Here is a 17351-nt window from a genome sequence, read left to right as displayed (position 1 = left end):
AGTGGCCGGAGAGCGAGTGGTTCGCCTTGCACAAAGCGTCGGATCCGGGGTTGCAGTTTAGGCTTTTAAAATCCCCAGGCTTTTAGCTCGTTTCAAATATGTCTCAGCTAACCTTAGGCCAGGCAATTTCAGAGAGGTGTTGCAATCTTACAAAGGGAAAAAGTAAACATCATATTGGAGACGCAGCAAAAGCTGTTTCACACGTGAAAAGCTTTTTTTTTTTTTTTTTGGGACGTGCACGCCGGATCAAACCGCATGTAGTGCGATTATCCTCTTATGTGCTGCAAAATCAGCGCGCATTGCGCATTGCGCTCAGAAACGAAAGGGGAGCAGACGTGTCTGCATCCCAGGCGCGACGCCGTTTCCTGGAGGACGCGAAGTCTTTCCTGTTCTCCCGTCTCCAAGGGTCACAGAAAGCGCCGCCCCGACGGCTCTTCTTCCGGACCAGCAGGGGGCGGGTGGGATCCGGCACCAGATCCTTCCTTCCTGCGGCCTCTTCCTCCGTGGTCGCGGGGGACCCGCGGGCTAGGATGGGGAAGCGGGTGGCCGTGGTCTTGGCTGGCTGCGGCGTCTTCGACGGCAGCGAGATCCACGAGGCGTCCGCCGTCCTGGTGCACCTGAGCCGGGCTGGAGCGGAGGTGAGGCTGGCGACCCTCTAAAAGTGCAAAAGGGGGATATTCCTTGCAGGGTGTGTGTGGACCAGATGACCCCTGGGGTCCCTTCCGACTCTACAATAATAGGATTGTTCCTCCCCTCGTGTCCTGCCGTGCAAAATCCTCCTAACCCACAGCTTAAACTTAGTGCGCGCAAGCAAGCAAGCAAACTGCTTGCAAGGGTCTCTTGCGATTTCCTCAGGATAGAATCATAGAATTGTAGAGTTGGTAGTGTTGTAGGACCTCTAAGGTCTCAAATATAGGTTAAATGTGGATAATTGCACAAGGTAAATGCACATGTTGTTGTTGTTTAGTCGTTTAGTCATATCCGACTCTTCGTGACCCCATGGACCAGAGCACGCCAGGCACTCCTGTCTTCCACTGTCTCCCGCAGTTTGATCAGACTCATGTTTGTAGCTTCGAGAACACTGTCCAACCTTCTCGTCCTCTGTCGTCCTTCTCTTTGTGCCCTCCATCTTTCCCAACATCAGGGTCTTTTCCAGGGAGTCTTCTCTTCTCATGAGGTGGCCAAAGTATTGCAGCCTCAGCTTCAGGATCTGTCCTTCCAGTGAGCACTCAGGGCTGATTTCCTTCAGAATGGATGTGTTTGATCTTCTTGCAGTCCATGGGACTCTCCAGAGTCTCCTCCAGCACCATAATTCAAAAGCATCAATTCTTCGGCGATCAGCCTTCTTTATGGTCCAGCTTTCACTTCCATACATCACTGCTGGGAAAACCATGGCTTTTACTATACGAGGGGCATCCTGATGGTCTTATGATCCAATGCTAATGTTTTGTGTAAACTGTGTCTGGAACTATGTAAAACTTGCTAAATCCTCAGGAATATCACACCTTGGCCTGCCTGAGCCACAGTAACCCAACCTCAGGTGTGATATAATTTCTGACTGTAGAGGGGATGCTTGCCAAAATGAAAACCCTTAAAAGAGATGATGGCAGCCCTGTTTAGGGAAGTTTTTAATGTTTGATGTTTTATCGTTTTTTTAATATTCTGTTGGGAGCCGCCCAAAGTGTTTGAGGAAACCCAGCCAGATGGGGGGGGGTATAAATAATATTAATATTATTATATTGTGTTTCTTCTTGGTTCTGGGTCTCTCTGGCCTCCTTGCTAGGAAGGGGGGGAATTTGGTTGCTACAGAAAAATAAAGATCTGCTTTGCTTTCCCTGCTTCCTGCCCCCATCCATTCATCTCTGACCGATCATGGACTTAAAGGTAAGGTAAAGGGACCCCTGACCATTAGGTCCAGTCGTGACTGACTCTGGGGTTGTGGCGATCATCTCGCTTTATTGGCCAAGGGAGCCGGCATACAGCTTCCGGGTCATGTGGCCAGCATGACTAAGCCGCTTCTGGCGAACCAGAGCAACGCACGGAAACGCCATTTACCTCCCCCCCCCCGGAGTGGTACCTATTTATCTGCTTGCACTTTGACGTGCTTTCAAATTGCTAGGTTGGCAGGAGCAGGGACCGAGCAACGGGAGCTCACCCCCTCGCAGGGATTCGAACCGCCGACCTTCTGATTGGCAAATTCTAGGCTTTGTGGTTTAACCCACAGCGCCAGCCGCGTCCCTTGGTCATGGACTTAGGGGACCCCTATTTTTCTGTATCAGAAGGAACCCCCCCATGGTCATCTAGTCCAGTGTTTCCCAACCTTTTTTGGGCAAAGGCACACTTGTTTGATGAAAAAAATCTCGCGGCACACCACCATTACAGCCCCGTGACGTCAGCGCACAGCGTCACGCCGGGAGGGACGCATGAAAGTGAAAGTTTTCAATTTTTTTCCCTCCCCCTTGCCGGGGAACCTCCAAGCTTTGGGGGTGGGGGGGGGGAGGCAGCAGAGCGAGGGACTGAGGGACGGCGGCAGCTGAGGCGGCGGCGGCTGTTGTGGTGGTGGCGGCGATAGCGGGCGGAGGAGGGGGCGGCGGCGGGGCCGAGGTGGCCGGCGGCGGCGGGGGAGGCGGCGGCGGGTGGAGCAGGAGGGCGGCCGAGGCCAGTGAGGGAGTAGGGTTGCCCGGGGCTTGAGGTGCCGTCGCCGGGAGTTGCTGCTGCTGTTGTTGCTGCTGCTGCCCGGACATGCCGGCCTCCTCCTCGTCCGCTGTCTCGCGCTCCTCCCTTTTGCACGCGCTGCCCCGCCGCCGCCCCATTGGCTGGGTCCTGTCAGCTGATCCTGTGTTATTTCCTGTGTGTGTGTGTGAGGGGAGAATGGAGAGAGAAACCTCGGCACCACCACCGCGGAGCCGCCCCCGGCTCGACGCGGATCCTCACCGCCGCCGCCTCTCACCGCCCGACTCGCCCGCCTCCCTCCCACGGCACACCAGCCAACGTCTCACGGCACACTAGTGTGCCGCGGAACACCGGTTGGGAAACACTGATCTAGTCCAACCGCTGTGATGCAGGAATCCTGCCCACGGCTGTAATACCATTACACTGTGTTGTCATGGGGGTTAAGTTTGAGGTTTCGGGCTATTGTTAAAGGTTTGTGTGGCTTTTGCTACATAGTGGCTAGCATTTGTCTCCTCCACGTCACTCTATCCTAGCCCTCTTTAATGCCAATCTTTCATAGTAAAAGAAGAACCAAGGCATGCCATGCTTTAGAAAGGAAGTGGTGGAATAATTGCACGGCATTTATGACTGTCATTGTAGCTGCATTTATAACTGCACACAGGCACACACAGGGAGAGGGAAGAAGACCTGCAGATGCTCTCATTCAGTGATAGTTTTTCTAGAAAAAGAGGTGCGAGAACTCGCCATGAATGCCTCCCTTGTTCTCTTATAATGGCAATGGAGCCCCCCTGAGAGGTGCTGGAACTGAGCTCCCGTGAGTTATAGCAGAAAAAAGGCCTTTCTCCCACCCACAGAACGCTTTTCCATGGAAAATGTCTCTTGCCTGTTTCCTGTTCCTTTCTGCGAGGTCAAGCTGTCTTTGGCAATCTCGATGCCTTCAATGTTCTGCTTGCTGGCTTGTAAACAAGCCTCTGTGTTCAGCAGAGTTTAGGATTCTGCAAAGGAGTGGATAGGATTGCAGTCTTGAAAACGAAACGCGGCTCCAGTTCTGAGCTCACTAGGTTGTATGTCTCATTGAACTCAATGGGACTTGGGTCTGAGTAAATAGGTTCAGCACCATACTGAATGCCATTAAATTGAAAATACACTGCAAGTTATTTTACTAAACATTGACAAAATATGGTCTGTGACTGTATCACTGGAAAGCACATTATGCAAACGTTCAGTACCGTTTATTTTACAATTTTAAATGAAAACACTATACAGTGGTACCTCAGATTAAGTACTTAATTCGTTCTGGAGGTCTGTTCTTAACCTGAAACACAAAAACATAGCACAAAAACCTGACCTGATGGAGAGAAACGGATGCCATTTCCTGATTCAGCAGTGCAGAAATACTCTAAATCACTTGTAGAAATCTAGACAACATTCAAAAAGTAAAAAATTGTTGCCCAGTGTAAGGTCAGTCTTTTTTTTTTTTTAATGTGTCTATATTAAAGGCAACATTTAGCCCTGTTTTAAAGATCTTGTTACCTAATCTTGCTACCTAAAATACCAATTGATGCTGAAATCCCTATGCTTTGTCGTTTTGGAATTTCAGAAACCTCTTGAAATGTTGGTACTTGCAAAATTATCTTGCTTAAAATTGGCAAAAAAACCCCCCATGGTTAATCTTGACTCTTGCAACTAGCAAAAGTGCTACTTCGTAACACATATGTATTTGTGGTCCCTTTTCTTTTTCAGGTAAAGATATTTGCACCAAATATTGAGCAGATGCACGTTGTTGATCATTTGAAGGGTAGTCCATGTGAAGAAAAGAGAAATGTTTTAGTTGAAAGTGCTAGACTTGCAAGAGGGGACATCCAGGATTTGGCTGAGTTGAAAGTCGGTGAATTTGATGCAATTATTTTTCCAGGTGAGCATTTTTTAAAAATAAACTAATCAAACCTGCAGAGCTTACCTCGGAGTAAGCTCTGTTAAATTCCACAGAGGTAACAGAGCTTACCTCGGAGTAAGCTCTGTTAAATTCCACAGGCTTTGCATTTGAAAGGACATGTTTAGGATTGCGCTACAAATGAATTAGTTTAACACTCACTTATTTGTGAACCGTAAAAATCATTTGCACCAGTTCAGTGTGCTCAGCACTGTGAGCTGGGACTCTATAACTAGATTCTAATACTGCACCTCACTGCAACAATACTCCCTCCCGCAAAGCATAGTGCATTTTATTTACCATATTTTTTGCTCTATAAGACTCACTTTTTCCCTCCTAAAAAGTAAGGGGAAATGTGTGTGCGTCTTATGGAGCGAATGCAGGCTGCCCAGCTATCCCAGAAGCCAGAACAGCAAGAGGGATTGCTGCTTTCACTGCACAGCGATCCCTCTTGCTGTTCTGGCTTCTGAGATTCAGAATATTCTTTTTTCTTGTTTTCCTCCTCCAAAAACTAGGTGCGTCTTGTGGTCTGGTGCGTCTTATAGAGCAAAAAACACGGTATTTAGTTTATTAAATTTTTATACACAAATACACAACAAAAACCAACCAGTAATCCCCATTTCTACATTCCACATTTATTTATTTTATAAATAAATAAATAAATTTAAAAAATGAAAGTGGTTTGCACAATTCTAATGCACACGATAAAGGCCACATAAAACATTTTTTGTTTTGGTTTTTCAATTTTTTTTATTGCTTTTCCAAATTTATAAGAAAAAGAAAAGACATTACAAAACACAGCAAAAGAAAACACATTACAATACAAAAGAAAAACATAAAAATAATTATTTCTTCCAAAACCCAAATTGCCTTACATTGTTAATTGGCTTCCTCAAGTCCCCCCTAACTGAATTTCATTGTACCACCTTGTAACAGTTCTCCAAAATCATATTTCTATTGAAATTGACTCCTTCCATTTACTATCCTCTTTTATTAGTATTCTAGTCCTTAATGTTTTACAGCACATTCTTATTCTAAGCCTAAGCCTATTTATTACTTTTAAGTGACTTCTAATTATCTTATATTACAATATTTCGCTAGATATTCCTTAAATTTCTTCCAGTCTTCTTGTGTCTCCTCCTCTTTCTGGTCCCAGATTCTTCCAGTCAAGTCAGCCAGCTCCAAAAAGTCCAACATCTTCATCTGCCATTCATCTATTGTTGGTATTTCTTGCGATTTCCAATTTTTGGCCAATAAAAGTCTTGCCGCTGTAGTGGCATACAAAAACAGTCTAACATCTTTTTTGGGCAGTTCTAGTCTTTTATTCCAAAGAGAAAGGCTTCTGGTTTCTTAATAAATGTGTTTTTCAACATTTTTTTCAATTCATTATAAATTTCCCCCCAGAAGTCTTTCACCTTAGGACACGTCCACCACATATGGTAAAAGGTACCTTCTTTTTCTTTGCATTTCCAACATTGGTTATCATTTGTATGACACATAAAACATTTTTTGAAAATAGATCACAAACTATTACAAAGCGGGGAAAATCAGCAAAATGTTCACCATAGAAGATGCCTTCTCAATCTCTACTGGAAGAGCGCTCCACAGGGCCGAACCAATTTTCTGCCAATATCAAATAAGCGTTGTCTCATTGGGTGACAAAACAGCGGTGCTCCTGTGTTGGAAGAGGCAATAATGGGAAGTTTCTTCTCGACATAAACGAGTAAGCTCTTATCTTTCCACCCTCCCTTCAAGGGGGCTTTGGCGTAGCGAAGAACTTGTGTTCCTGGGCGGTGGAAGGAAAGAACTGCACTGTCAACAACCTGGTGAAGTCCACCCTCGAGGCGTTCCATAGCGCAAAGAAACCCATTGGCTTGTGCTGTATCTCCCCTGTGCTGGCAGCGAAAGTCTTCCCAGGCTGTGAAGTCACCGTCGGCCACAACAGAAATGTAGACGGGAGGTAAGTAATTTTATTTGGTGCATCATCTGATTCTGCGCGCATGCCGATTCTCTGCCAATCACAAGATCCACCTGTTGCAGTGATGTACAGCTTTCCCCAATCTATTGTTTTTCTCTGTTGGTTGTTGCTGATTACACTCATTGGTCACTTTGTACAAAAGAAAAAAGAGCAACTTAATCGCTTTTATATGTCCTGTTTTAAAAGCGGGGGGGGGGGGAGTACAGTGGTACCTTGGGTTAAGAACTTAATTCGTTCCGGAGTTCCATTCTTAACCTGAAACTGTTCTTAACCTGAGGTACCCCTTTAGCTAATGGGGCCTCCCGCGCCGCCGCTGTGCGATTTCTGTTCTCATCCTGAGGTAAAGTTCTTAACCCGAGGTACTATTTCTGGGTTAGCGGAGTCCGTAACCTGAAGCGTCTGTAATCCGAGGTACCACTGTACAATACAAAAAAAAATGCTCTTCCTGTAAAATATTAATAAGGACGAGTCCCATCTACCCAATGTCACACTATATCACATCACAATATACCGACATATTACAATGTCTGAAATAAGGATGGAGTTGGTTTTCAACTTCGTGATATATCACCAGCTAAACATCATGATATACTGATGTATGACAATGTCCAAAATAAGGATGGAACTATGTAGAGGCATTGGCTGGCTTCACGGTTTTTACCACATGGTGATTTTTGCATAGCACACACACACACACACATCATGATTCGCAATATATTGCCAGGTCAAAAACTATGAAGCCACTATCACGATACAGTGGTACATTGGGTTACATATGCTTCAGGTTACATACGCTTCAGGTTACAGACTCCACTAACCCAAAAATAGTACCTTGGGTTAAGAACTTTGCTTCAGGATGAGAACAGAAATTGTGCTCCGGCGGCAGCAGCAGGAGGCCCCATTAGCTAAAGTGGTGCTTCAGTTAAGAATAGTTTTAGGTTAAGAACGGACCTCCAGAACGAATTAAGTACTTAACCCGAGCTACCACTGTATAGACTTCAAACTGGTTTGGAGCGATATATTGATATATTGCCAGCCCTGCTCTGCAGATCACTTGGGTGAGGTCCATGCAGAAGGGCCTCTGATGAAGACCGCAGGACTGGTTCATACAGGGAGGGCCAGTCCTTGATGTATTGTGGTCCCGAGCCTTCTAGGGCATTACAGGTCAAATCCAGCACTTTGGCGGTGAGGGAAAGGCAATTCCTGTTTAACTTCCTTTCCTTGCAGGTTTCCTGATGCTGAAACAGCTGCGGCTATCGAAGAACTTGGCTGCAAGCACATCTGCAAAGACGTGAACGAGGCCCACGTGGATTCCGCAAACAAAATAGTCACCACTTGCGCATTCATGTGCAAAGCCCCTTTGCATCAAATTTTTGATGGGGTTGGAACCATGGTTAGCGAAGTCTTGAAACTGGCATGAAGGGGGAAAGCCAGCCTTGGCGGCAGCTGGTAAATGCATTAACAAATGACGCTTTGGTTAAATACGGTAGAATTAATAAAAATAATTAAGCCACCGAGATCAAGAGTCTTTATTCAGTCGTTGGTATTTTGAACGTAGTCTTCCTTCTGTCCTTCCTTTTGAGATAAGCAAATTGTTCACTCTTATTTTAAGCCCAAGGCCAGTTTTACTAGAAAGAATGACCAAGGAAGGATCAAGGATCCACCATGTTTTTTTAAGTGCACTACCAGCCAGTCCTCTTGCCACAGACAAGTCTCCCTGTACCTGTCTGCTCTTACAACTACAGGGCTAACAAGAACTTCTTGGGATGGGTGGGTTTGGCCTTTGTACTGCTAGTTGCCGACCTAGCAGTACTCTGGGAGCTACTTATTATGACAGCAAGTGGTAGGTGAATGTCCTCCGAGGAAGAACTTTGTTTTGCTCAGGGCATGCAAACAGTCCCTTTTTAGTGACACTTATCAATTGCACCAGCTTTTATAGGGTGAAATCCAAGCTTGCTCTTCTGTCTTGAGTTCCAGCTGAAGGTTCCTGCCGGGGGAAGGCATTTTTTGCTAACTTCTCCCTCCAGCTCCTATTCTGCCTCTCTACTGTTGCACAGGGTCACCTAAACCCTCCGGAACAGCCATTTACCTGCCCCCTCCTTTCCACTCCACCTTGCCTGGCACAAGTGGATGCAGCAGTTGCCCCCCTGCTGCCCAACCAGGGCTGGGATTGTCCTGCCTGTGCTGTTGTAAAATAGATGTTGGACCACAAGCCAGAAGAAGTGATTGGTAAGCCCCGTCAATTTAATTTAAATTTAAATAGGCATTTAAATAGGAATGCCAGAGTCTTTTAAGTAGTTAGGTGCATTGACAAGAGCAGGGATGCCCGCAGTTGGGCCCAGGCCAAATGTTGATCCCTAAAGCAATTGTCTCGTGACTGCTCTCTCAGATGGGTTCCCCCCCCCCCCCCCGATTCTGCAAAGCAAAGAGAAAGAGAAACTGAGGCTTCGCATGACCCAAAGATCTAACTTTCTACTGACAGCTGCACGTTGGGTGACAGCGTATTTTTGGAAATTCCAGTCTGAGCTGGCCCTTGAGGTTTGGTTCAAGAATATCTGGAACGTGGCTATTTCAGAGCAACTAACTGGGCTTGGAAGGGTCGCAAAAGGTGTGATAAAGAGAGGTACCCCTTCTTTTCATATGTAAGGGAAGCAGACAGCAAATTCCCCCCACTAATTTCACAAACGTATCTGTGGAGAGCCTATATTGACCATTAAAGCCCTAAGACTATGTAAAATGGTGCTAAAATCTTAATGCTATGTTTATTATTATTGTGTGTGCAGACTATTAAATTTGATTTAATAAAAAGTTTAAACAGAAATTTGAGGGGAAAGCTGCATGCGCTCAATAACAGGGGAGCGTTAAGGGTGCCAAAGAAGGCCTGCGCAACTAGCTAACTTGCATCGTGCTGGCTCCATCCCATTCAAAGCAGAGCTGATTGCTGTCTGTTAAATCTGCAGTCTGTTAAATCTGCAGGTCAATCATCTTAAATTTATGCAGACCACCTATGCATGCCTGTTTGCTCAGAAGTGTACTGTGAGTTCTAGTGAATTCAGTAAGGTTTCCTCTCAGGTATAGGGAGTGCTTCCTTCCTGCCCCAGAAAATTAGATGCCAGTATTCACCATAAAATCAGGATGCGGGTGGCGCTGTGGTCTAAACCACAGAGCCTAGGGCTTGCCGATCAGAAGGTCGGCGGTTTGAATCCCTGTGATGGGGTGAGCTCCCGTTGCTCTGTCCCAGCTCCTGCCAACCTAGCAGTTCGAAAGCACGTCAAAGTGCAAGTAGATAAATAGGTACCGCTCCAACGGGAAGGTAAACAGCGTTTCCGTGCGGCTTAGTCATGCCGGCCACATGACCCGGAATCTGTACGCCGGCTCCCTCGGCCAATAAAGCGAGATGAGCGCTGCAACCCCAGAGTCGTCCGCGACTGGACCTAATGGTCAGGGGTCCCTTTACCTTTATTCACCATGAAGTTGTTAAAAAGTGTGGCACGTACTGTAACAACAGCAAAAAGAGGTGCGGGTACTGGGTACCCTTGAGTACCCCCTAAAAAAAGAACGGGGGGAGGAATAGAGTTGCTGCTCAATCCCATGCATTCTCACGGGAGTAATGACACTCATTAAGTCTATTTAGTTTCTTTTCTTTAGTTTCTTTAGTTTCTTAATGACACTCATTAAGTCTATTTAGTTTCTTTTCTTTAAAAAATATTTTTTATTAATTTTTCCATTTAACAATCCAATCATATCACATTAATTACTCCAAATTATACCAATACATATTGTAAAAATCCAAATATTTTGCCGAATTTTAAATTTTTGTTGGGGGTTACCATGCTTCGAGTTCAGAAAGGGTCCAATCATCTCATATTTCTGCTGCTTTAATATTTCACAAGTCCCATCTTCCACTCTTCTTATTGTTATCCTTTTTCTTCTTAATAACCTCTGAGTTGTTTCCACAAGCGAGATGAAGCAAGCAATATTATGTTTCTGTGTGGGCTTACACGTTGATCCAAAAGTCTTATTCGCGTGGCAGGTGCCATTTCGACAGTTCCAAGTCTATTTAGTTTCAGCGTAGCTTGTTCCCATAGTGTTTTACCAAATGCAGATGTGGAGACTGCAATCTCAACTAGAAGGGAAAGGGCTGCTTTCTCTTCCTCTCTCATGTGGTTATCCTGATAATTTGTCCCTGGCTGACTCTGATTCTTTCCACACAATTTGTTGTTGTTGTTTAGTTGTTTAGTCATGTCCGACTCTTCGTGACCCCATGGACCAGAGCATGCCAGGTACTCCTGTCTTCCACTGCCTCCTGCAGTTTGGTCAGACTCATGCTGGTAGCTTCGAGAACACTGTCCATCTCGTCCTCTGTCGTCCCCTTCTCCTTGTGCCCTCCATCTTTCCCAACATCAGGGTCTTTTCCAGGGAGTCTTCTCTTCTCATGAGGTGGCCAAAGTCTTGGAGCCTCAGCTTCAGGATCTGTCCTTCCAGTGAGCACTCAGGGCTGATTTCCATAAGAATGGATAGGTTTGATCTTCTTGCAGTCCATGGGACTCTCAAGAGTCTCCTCCAGCACCATAATTCAAAAGCTTCATAATTCAACACATATCTCAAACTGGCAGCTATGCTAAGTGTTTTGGTAATACTTATATTTATGGATAAGAATCCATACAAGACAGAAAACCCACTGGCAGATTACAACCCAATTACTGCCATTTAAGCAATACTGATAAAAAGGCAGCAAACTGCCAAAATGGAATTGGCGTCAGTTAATAAAAAATACGCAAATTATTTTGATTCAGTCAAGACATTAATTGGCCAAAGCACAGATGATTACACAGCTGCAAATTCTTTAATACTTTGACAAGCCTGCTTTAAAGTTCCTGAGGCTCTCAACTGTTTTGCAGCCAGGGCTATGGTTCTGCCAAAGCAATTTGTTCCTAAATCCCACTCATTTTAGTTGGCGAGTGAAAAGTGCATGCCTAAGTATCCCATTCCTCATGGTATTAGCCCTCAAATACTTCTTACAAAACGGCAGGATTTCCTGAAATGCACACTTGCCATTGTGCACACGGTATGGAATCGGCTTAGCAGGTCAGCCTGTTCCCCTTGCTTTGCTTTCGGAGAGTATTATATGATGCCATTTGTATGTTTCCATAAAGGAATCCTGAAAGTAGCAATTTTGAAAAGGTACATCTGAAAAGTGCTGGCCAATTTTGTATTGTTCAGCAAGGCAGAGCTCAAATGTGTGACCTAGCTGTAGAACATTTCCCCTCGTTTTTGTTGCTGCTGCTATAGTCAATTTAAATTTAAAACGCTAGCTTGAAATCAGAACACAAAGGTAACTGCGGAGAAGAGGGTGGCAAAAACAGGTGAGATGATGTTCCAAAGGAGCTGACTGCCTTCTTTACACACCAGGGGTGGGAAATCTGTGGCCCTCAAGCTTTTGCTGGAGCATAACTCCCACTAACCCTAAATTTGAGCCATTCAGACTGGGGCTGGTGTGAATTGTAGTCCAAAACATGCTTGGGGAAGGCTGACCTAGACAGCCACAGGTCATCCATCCCTGCTGTACATCATCATGGTGTACGGAAGAAAGATATTTTTATTTGCTCGTAATTAAAATACTCAACCCTCCTGCTAGAGATAGTTAGCTTTGGCTAGATTATGCCTGGTATCATGATCAAGAATATATATTTTTTAAAATCCTATCCTGGACCATTGCTCCTAATGTCTGGGAGTTGGAGATGGCAGCTGTATTCCAACAACATCTGGAGTTGCCTACCCCTGCCATAACACTAGGTTTCCCCATGTGAGGTGTGGGGAGGAATTTTAATCGGGGAAATGGGATTACTTTCCCTTCCCATAGCACCAAGATTCTCATCTGGTTCCCTTTCTTCCATCTCCAGCCCAGCTTCTATTTAAGCCAGTGAGACATCCTGACTGCACACCTCCTATGTCAAAGATTCACATTAGGGATGTCCGATTTGCTGCTTCTACCACATCAAGGTGGCAAATCTGTTTTTTCGAATTTCTGGCACTGCCGTCTATTACCACCAGAGGGCACTCTAATGCTAGACAGCAAACTTAGCTCCCTCCCGTTTGAGGTCACAACGCTATAAAATGTAGATATATACTGCAACATTATACATTATACATATTGTACATATCTGTCTGTCTGTCTGCCTAGGTTACATGTGGCCAGAGGAAGGGACTTTGGGCTTCTTTTCCTTGAACTTCCCCTGACAAATTGCTTCTGAGGTGGGGGGAGCTTTCAAAAGCGCTTTGTGTTGTGGCCCAAGGCTCAGCTATTAAGAAAGAAAGAAAGAAAGAAAGACAGAAAGAAAGAAAGAAAGAGAGAGAGAGAGAGAGAGAGAGAGAGAGAGAGAGAGAGAGAGAAAGCCATCCCTTTTGATGCTAGACTTTGTCTGCCTCACCTGCCTTTTTCCTCCATTTGCTGTGTTTTAACAGAAATCTACAACGTTCCCCATCCAGAGAATGGACTACGCCGCTGAGAAGAGCCCTGCTGAATCCCATCTGGAACAGAATCCTGTTCTCGCAGTGGCCAGCTAGATGCCTATAGGAAACCCTATATGAAACCAGCAGGATCTTGCACCTTTGCTAGCGCTATGTACAAACATTTGAAATGCACAATATTGTTGCATCCTGCCCTATCCCCACCCCACTTGTGCGGCAACTGAAATGTCTAGGGGTGCTTCCAGCTGAGGGCTTAATACTGCAAACTGGCCATTCAGAAATTGCAAATGGTATAGTGGCAGCAGGTTGTTTTGTTTGTAACTTACCTGATTTCCTGTGAAAACTGTGACTCTGAATATAAAAGGAATGAAACACAGCCTAGCATTTTGATGCTGATGTCATGGGGGTGCATGCGAGAGCAGTGCCAATCCCACAATAAACACCTGTCTGGAAGCAACCGATAATACACCAGGACATGGCAAAATGTGGAAACGTACCTTTTAACTCTTCAAAACTGCAGCAGCAGCACATATCACCTTACCATATGGATGAGACTGTAACTGTTAGGATTCCTGCTCCGTGTTTGCAGTCATGGGATTGTTGTCTATCACATGACAGTGTATGTTTTCATTCCACAGAGTGGGAAGTGACGGAGACAGGACCGACCAGGAAGGAGAGAACATTCCAGTCGGGCATGTGTCTCTACCAGGGTCCTACACGAGAGTAAGACAATCCTAACAGTAACATGATAACATAAGACGATCCCTGCTGGATCAGGCCACCTAGTCCGGCATCCTTGGGCTTGTCCACACCTGAGCAATGTGTGGCTTTGCACCTGCCTGTCTCACTAATAGAAGGATGTCCACATTACGCCCTCCCCACCCCAGTGTTGTCCCAGATCTTTTCCTCTTTAAAGGCAAGGATTTTCGAGCTTTGAAAAGTCAAAAATGGCCACCATGTGTAGTGCTCCCCCCCCGGGGGTATTCAAGGGTATGCAGTACCCACACCTTCCCCCCCTCCCCATGTTAAAAGTGTGGCACTTATTGTAACAACTTCATGGTGATTACCAGCACCATTCCCCCCCCTTAAAAAACAAAACAGCAACAATAATAATAATGAATTTTTATTTATACCTCGCCCTCCCCGGCTAGAGCTGGGCTCAGGGCGGCTAACACCAGTAAAATTACAACAATAATAAAAAAACCCAATTTAAAATACAGTTTACAATATAATTTAAAATGCAGCCTCATTTTAATAGTAGCCCATAGATCAAGACCATAAGGGGAGGGAAACATAAGGGTCAGACTGAGTCCAAACCAAAGGCCAGCAAACCCTGCTCCCGCCTTCCCCACATGCCGCCCACAGACCCGCCTGCCCTCCAACAGGACGCCCCGGTTACAACACCCCTGTAAAGTTGGCCACTGCTATGCGCTCCCCAAATTGCAGCTAAATCCCTCACAGATTGGCGTCTTATCACTGCTTGAAAGCCTCCAAGGAAGGAGAGTCCACCACCGTCCCAGATAGTCTTACCACCAGAAAGTTCTTCCTAATGTTTGGTCCGAATCTCCTCTCCTGCCCTCCCCTCTGGAGCAGCAGAAAACAAGCTTGCTGCCTCTTGCAGCCCTCAGATGTTGGAATTTGGCTCTCCCCTCTCCTCTCATTCTCCTCTTCTCCAGGCTAAACATACCCAGCTGCCTCAACCGTTCCTCATGAGGCTTGGTTTTCAACTGCCTCAACCATTCCTCATGAGGCTTGGTTTCCAGACCCTTCATCATCCTGGTCGCCCTCCTCTGCTCACCTTCCAGCTGCTCAATATCCTTCTTCAACTAGCCTGCACTGACTGGCAGTAGCTCTCCAGGGTTTCAGATGGAGGGGACATTCCCAGCCCACCCCCCGGAGATGCTGCCCAGGACAGAAGACCTGTATGCAAAGCAGATGGTCCAATCCTGCGCTATGAAGCCCCTAGCCTGCCTTGAAGGATGTGGGGATGGTCTCCCTTTGGAAAAAGGGCTGCAGCAAGAAGGATGTGAAATGCAGATATGAATCTGCCGAGAGAAGATGCAGCCCAGCAGCAGGTGGAACAGAAGGTGCCTCCTAGTTTTGACAGAGAAGCATCACCTCTCAGGAGGGGCCTGGTCCAGGTGGAGGGGTTGCCATGGTGACCTGCCCTCCTTTGTGACATCTCTTGCTCTTCCCTTAAAAGCCTCTGACTTGCAGGCGGCCATTGTGGGTTAGTGAGGAGAGGTCAGTAGAGAGAGGTAGCGGTGGTGGTGGTGGTTGTAGAAGAGGAGAGGTTTGCTTGCTATTTTTCTTTTTCTTTTATTTATTACTTTTATTTGATTCATTTTATTTTATTTTATTTTATTTTTTGTGCGCATTTGTGCATATTTGTGCGCATTTGTGCATATTTGTGCACATTTGTGTGCATTTGTGCATATTTGTGCGTATTTATGCGCATTTTTGAATATATTTATTTTGTTTATAGAGGAATAGTTAGGGGTAAGTGTAGGGTTAGGGTGGGGGTTAGGCTTGGGGTTAGGGCTGGGTTTGGGGGTGGGGTGGGGTGGGATCAGAGTTTGGGATCAGGCTTGGGTGGGAATTTTAGATAGGTAGTTAGCTTAGAAAGGCGGGGGGGATTTTTCGTAAAGAAGATGTGCAGACTGTAAGTACCACTCCTTTGCTTTCTCTTGGTCTCCTGGGGGGTGTGGGGTGAGTCCTGGGGTCCCCTCCACAGCTTTAGCTCTCTGGTCCACCAGGGAGCTTCATGGCTGAGTGGAGATTTGAACCCTGCTCTCCCAGGTCCTCCCAGTCCAGCCCTCCAACCACTACACCTCTGCCTGGCTCCATTTTGCATCTCTCCACCTGCCCTACAACATTGGCCTTCTCCCCCTTCCTGGGGGTCTCTCTGGCTCCAAGGAAGACTCCACCCCCTTCCTCATGTTCTGCTCCTCTTCTGGGACACCTTGATGCTTGGAGGACCCTCTAGGGGTCTCCTCCCTCTCCAGGAAGGGCAGGGCTGTCCTAAGAAGACGAGGCAGAGCAGCTCTTTAACAGCTGGCAATGCTTGTCTTTCCTTTGGGCTGGAGCTCTTGAACCCATAGCACTTGGGGCCTCCTTTCTCCCTCCGCCAGCCATTCGTGCTCTGGGCTGCCTCTTTCCAGCTCTGGCGATGACCTTGCAGGTCACAGAACTGCAGAGAGATGGCAGGAATTGGGCCAGACACCCCTCCACACACACACACACACGAATTGGGGCTGCCAAATTCTGAGTCCCTCTCTCTACTCGTCTCTTCTACGTTCAGGAGCTTAAGGCGCCTGATCAGCTGCAACAAGGTGCCCCCCTTGGAAGTCCTGGAGCAGCCCGCGGTGTCAGGTGAGCAAGTGGCCCTCCTTTTGGGAACGGAGGAGGGCAGGAATGGGCTAGGGGGGCATCTAGTAAAAAGATGCACAGAGCCAGATGGCTGGATCCAACCCGCCTATCTGCGACAGCATCTGGAAACCCAATGCCTCCCCCCCAGCGGTGGGGTCTGTTGGAGGAAGCAGGGGGCTGGGCTGTGGGGCAAGGCAGGGGGACAGTTGTCAGTGGGAGGGGCATCTTCCCTGGGGAGCCATGTTCTGGGGGCAGGAGGTCAGGATTGGCCCCCAAGGCCCGGGGTGTCCCTCTCCTGTAGTAGGACTTGGAATCCAGGAGAAAACTCTTGGAAAAGCCTTGCAAGGGGCTCAGGGAGGAACTCGCCTGTCCCCATGTCCTTCACTTTGCAGACGTGCTGGGGATCCACATCCCTTCCGTTGCGGTGAGTATTGGATAAAACGAGAGCAGGGAGGGGATCCCTCAGACCTGCCCCCCTCTTGCACTCCACTCTGCACTCTCAGATGTGGAGGAGCCCTCCCCCCACAAGGAACTGACAACCTGACTTTTGCCTTTCAGCTGCTAGACAAAGATCAGCTTTATCTCCTGGGCATCATCCAGGACTGCCAGGCAGCTCGGCTCAGGGGGCTCCGAACCCTGAAGTACTCCAAGGAGGAGACTGCCAAAGCCATTCTGGTGAGTGGTGGGTGGTGTGAGGGACCCCTATGGGGAGGGAGGGGCAGAGAGGGGCTGGCGTTTGGGGTTGGAGCCGTCCTCTGGAGACTCCCGGAAGGAGCTGACCTTCCTCCTCTGCTCTCTTCCAGGACATCCTCGGCCACTTGGAGTACTTCAGGGATCGCCCCCTAAGCCTGGCCCTGGCCTTCGAGGCCCTCCTGCAGTTGAGGTGAGTGGGGTCTTTGGGCTGGGCGGGGCTGCAGGGGGTGGGGG

The 17351-nt window shown here is 47.1% G+C and overlaps 2 protein-coding genes across 7 annotated transcripts in view; both read left to right on the top strand.

Annotated features, from left to right (window-relative positions):
• Nucleotides 1–439: 439 nt before the first annotated feature.
• LOC308589382 (glutamine amidotransferase-like class 1 domain-containing protein 3, mitochondrial) lies at nucleotides 440–8099 on the top strand. Its single transcript, XM_081198575.1, has 4 exons — nucleotides 440–638; nucleotides 4417–4588; nucleotides 6362–6566; nucleotides 7812–8099. Exons 1-4 carry the CDS (start codon nucleotides 531–533, stop codon nucleotides 8002–8004), a joined length of 678 nt encoding a protein of 225 aa, XP_081054701.1. The 5' UTR covers nucleotides 440–530; the 3' UTR covers nucleotides 8005–8099.
• Nucleotides 8100–15428: 7329 nt separating this feature from the next.
• The window catches only part of LOC308589400 (uncharacterized protein), a 256421-nt gene continuing 254498 nt past the window's right edge, over nucleotides 15429–17351 (top strand). For 5 of the 6 annotated variants that reach the window (XM_081198613.1, XM_081198612.1, XM_081198615.1 and 2 more), the window contains exons 1-2: nucleotides 16331–17099; nucleotides 17228–17307. In XM_081198613.1, coding sequence (XP_081054739.1) covers nucleotides 16512–17099; nucleotides 17228–17307 — 668 coding nt within the window. In that variant the 5' untranslated portion in view covers nucleotides 16331–16511. Of the gene's footprint in view, nucleotides 17100–17227; nucleotides 17308–17351 lie in introns of all 6 variants that reach the window. The other variant, XM_081198616.1, reaches the window with a different exon arrangement.

This window comes from Podarcis bocagei, assembly GCF_964188305.1.
Source record: "Podarcis bocagei genome assembly, chromosome: 6".
Classification (NCBI taxonomy): domain Eukaryota; kingdom Metazoa; phylum Chordata; class Lepidosauria; order Squamata; family Lacertidae; genus Podarcis; species Podarcis bocagei.
Note: the sequence above shows the minus strand (reverse complement) of the source record. Positions and strands in the feature narration are given on the sequence as shown.

Excerpts from the sequence above, each read along its gene's own strand:
- LOC308589382 (XM_081198575.1), top strand. The coding sequence starts at position 531 with ATGGGGAAGCGGGTGGCCGTGGTCTTGGCTGGCTGCGGCGTCTTCGAC. Across the intron at positions 639-4,416 it reads TGAGCCGGGCTGGAGCGGAG|GTAAAGATATTTGCACCAAA; the intron begins GTGAGGCTGGCG and ends TTTCTTTTTCAG. Across the intron at positions 6,567-7,811 it reads AACAGAAATGTAGACGGGAG|GTTTCCTGATGCTGAAACAG; the intron begins GTAAGTAATTTT and ends CTTTCCTTGCAG.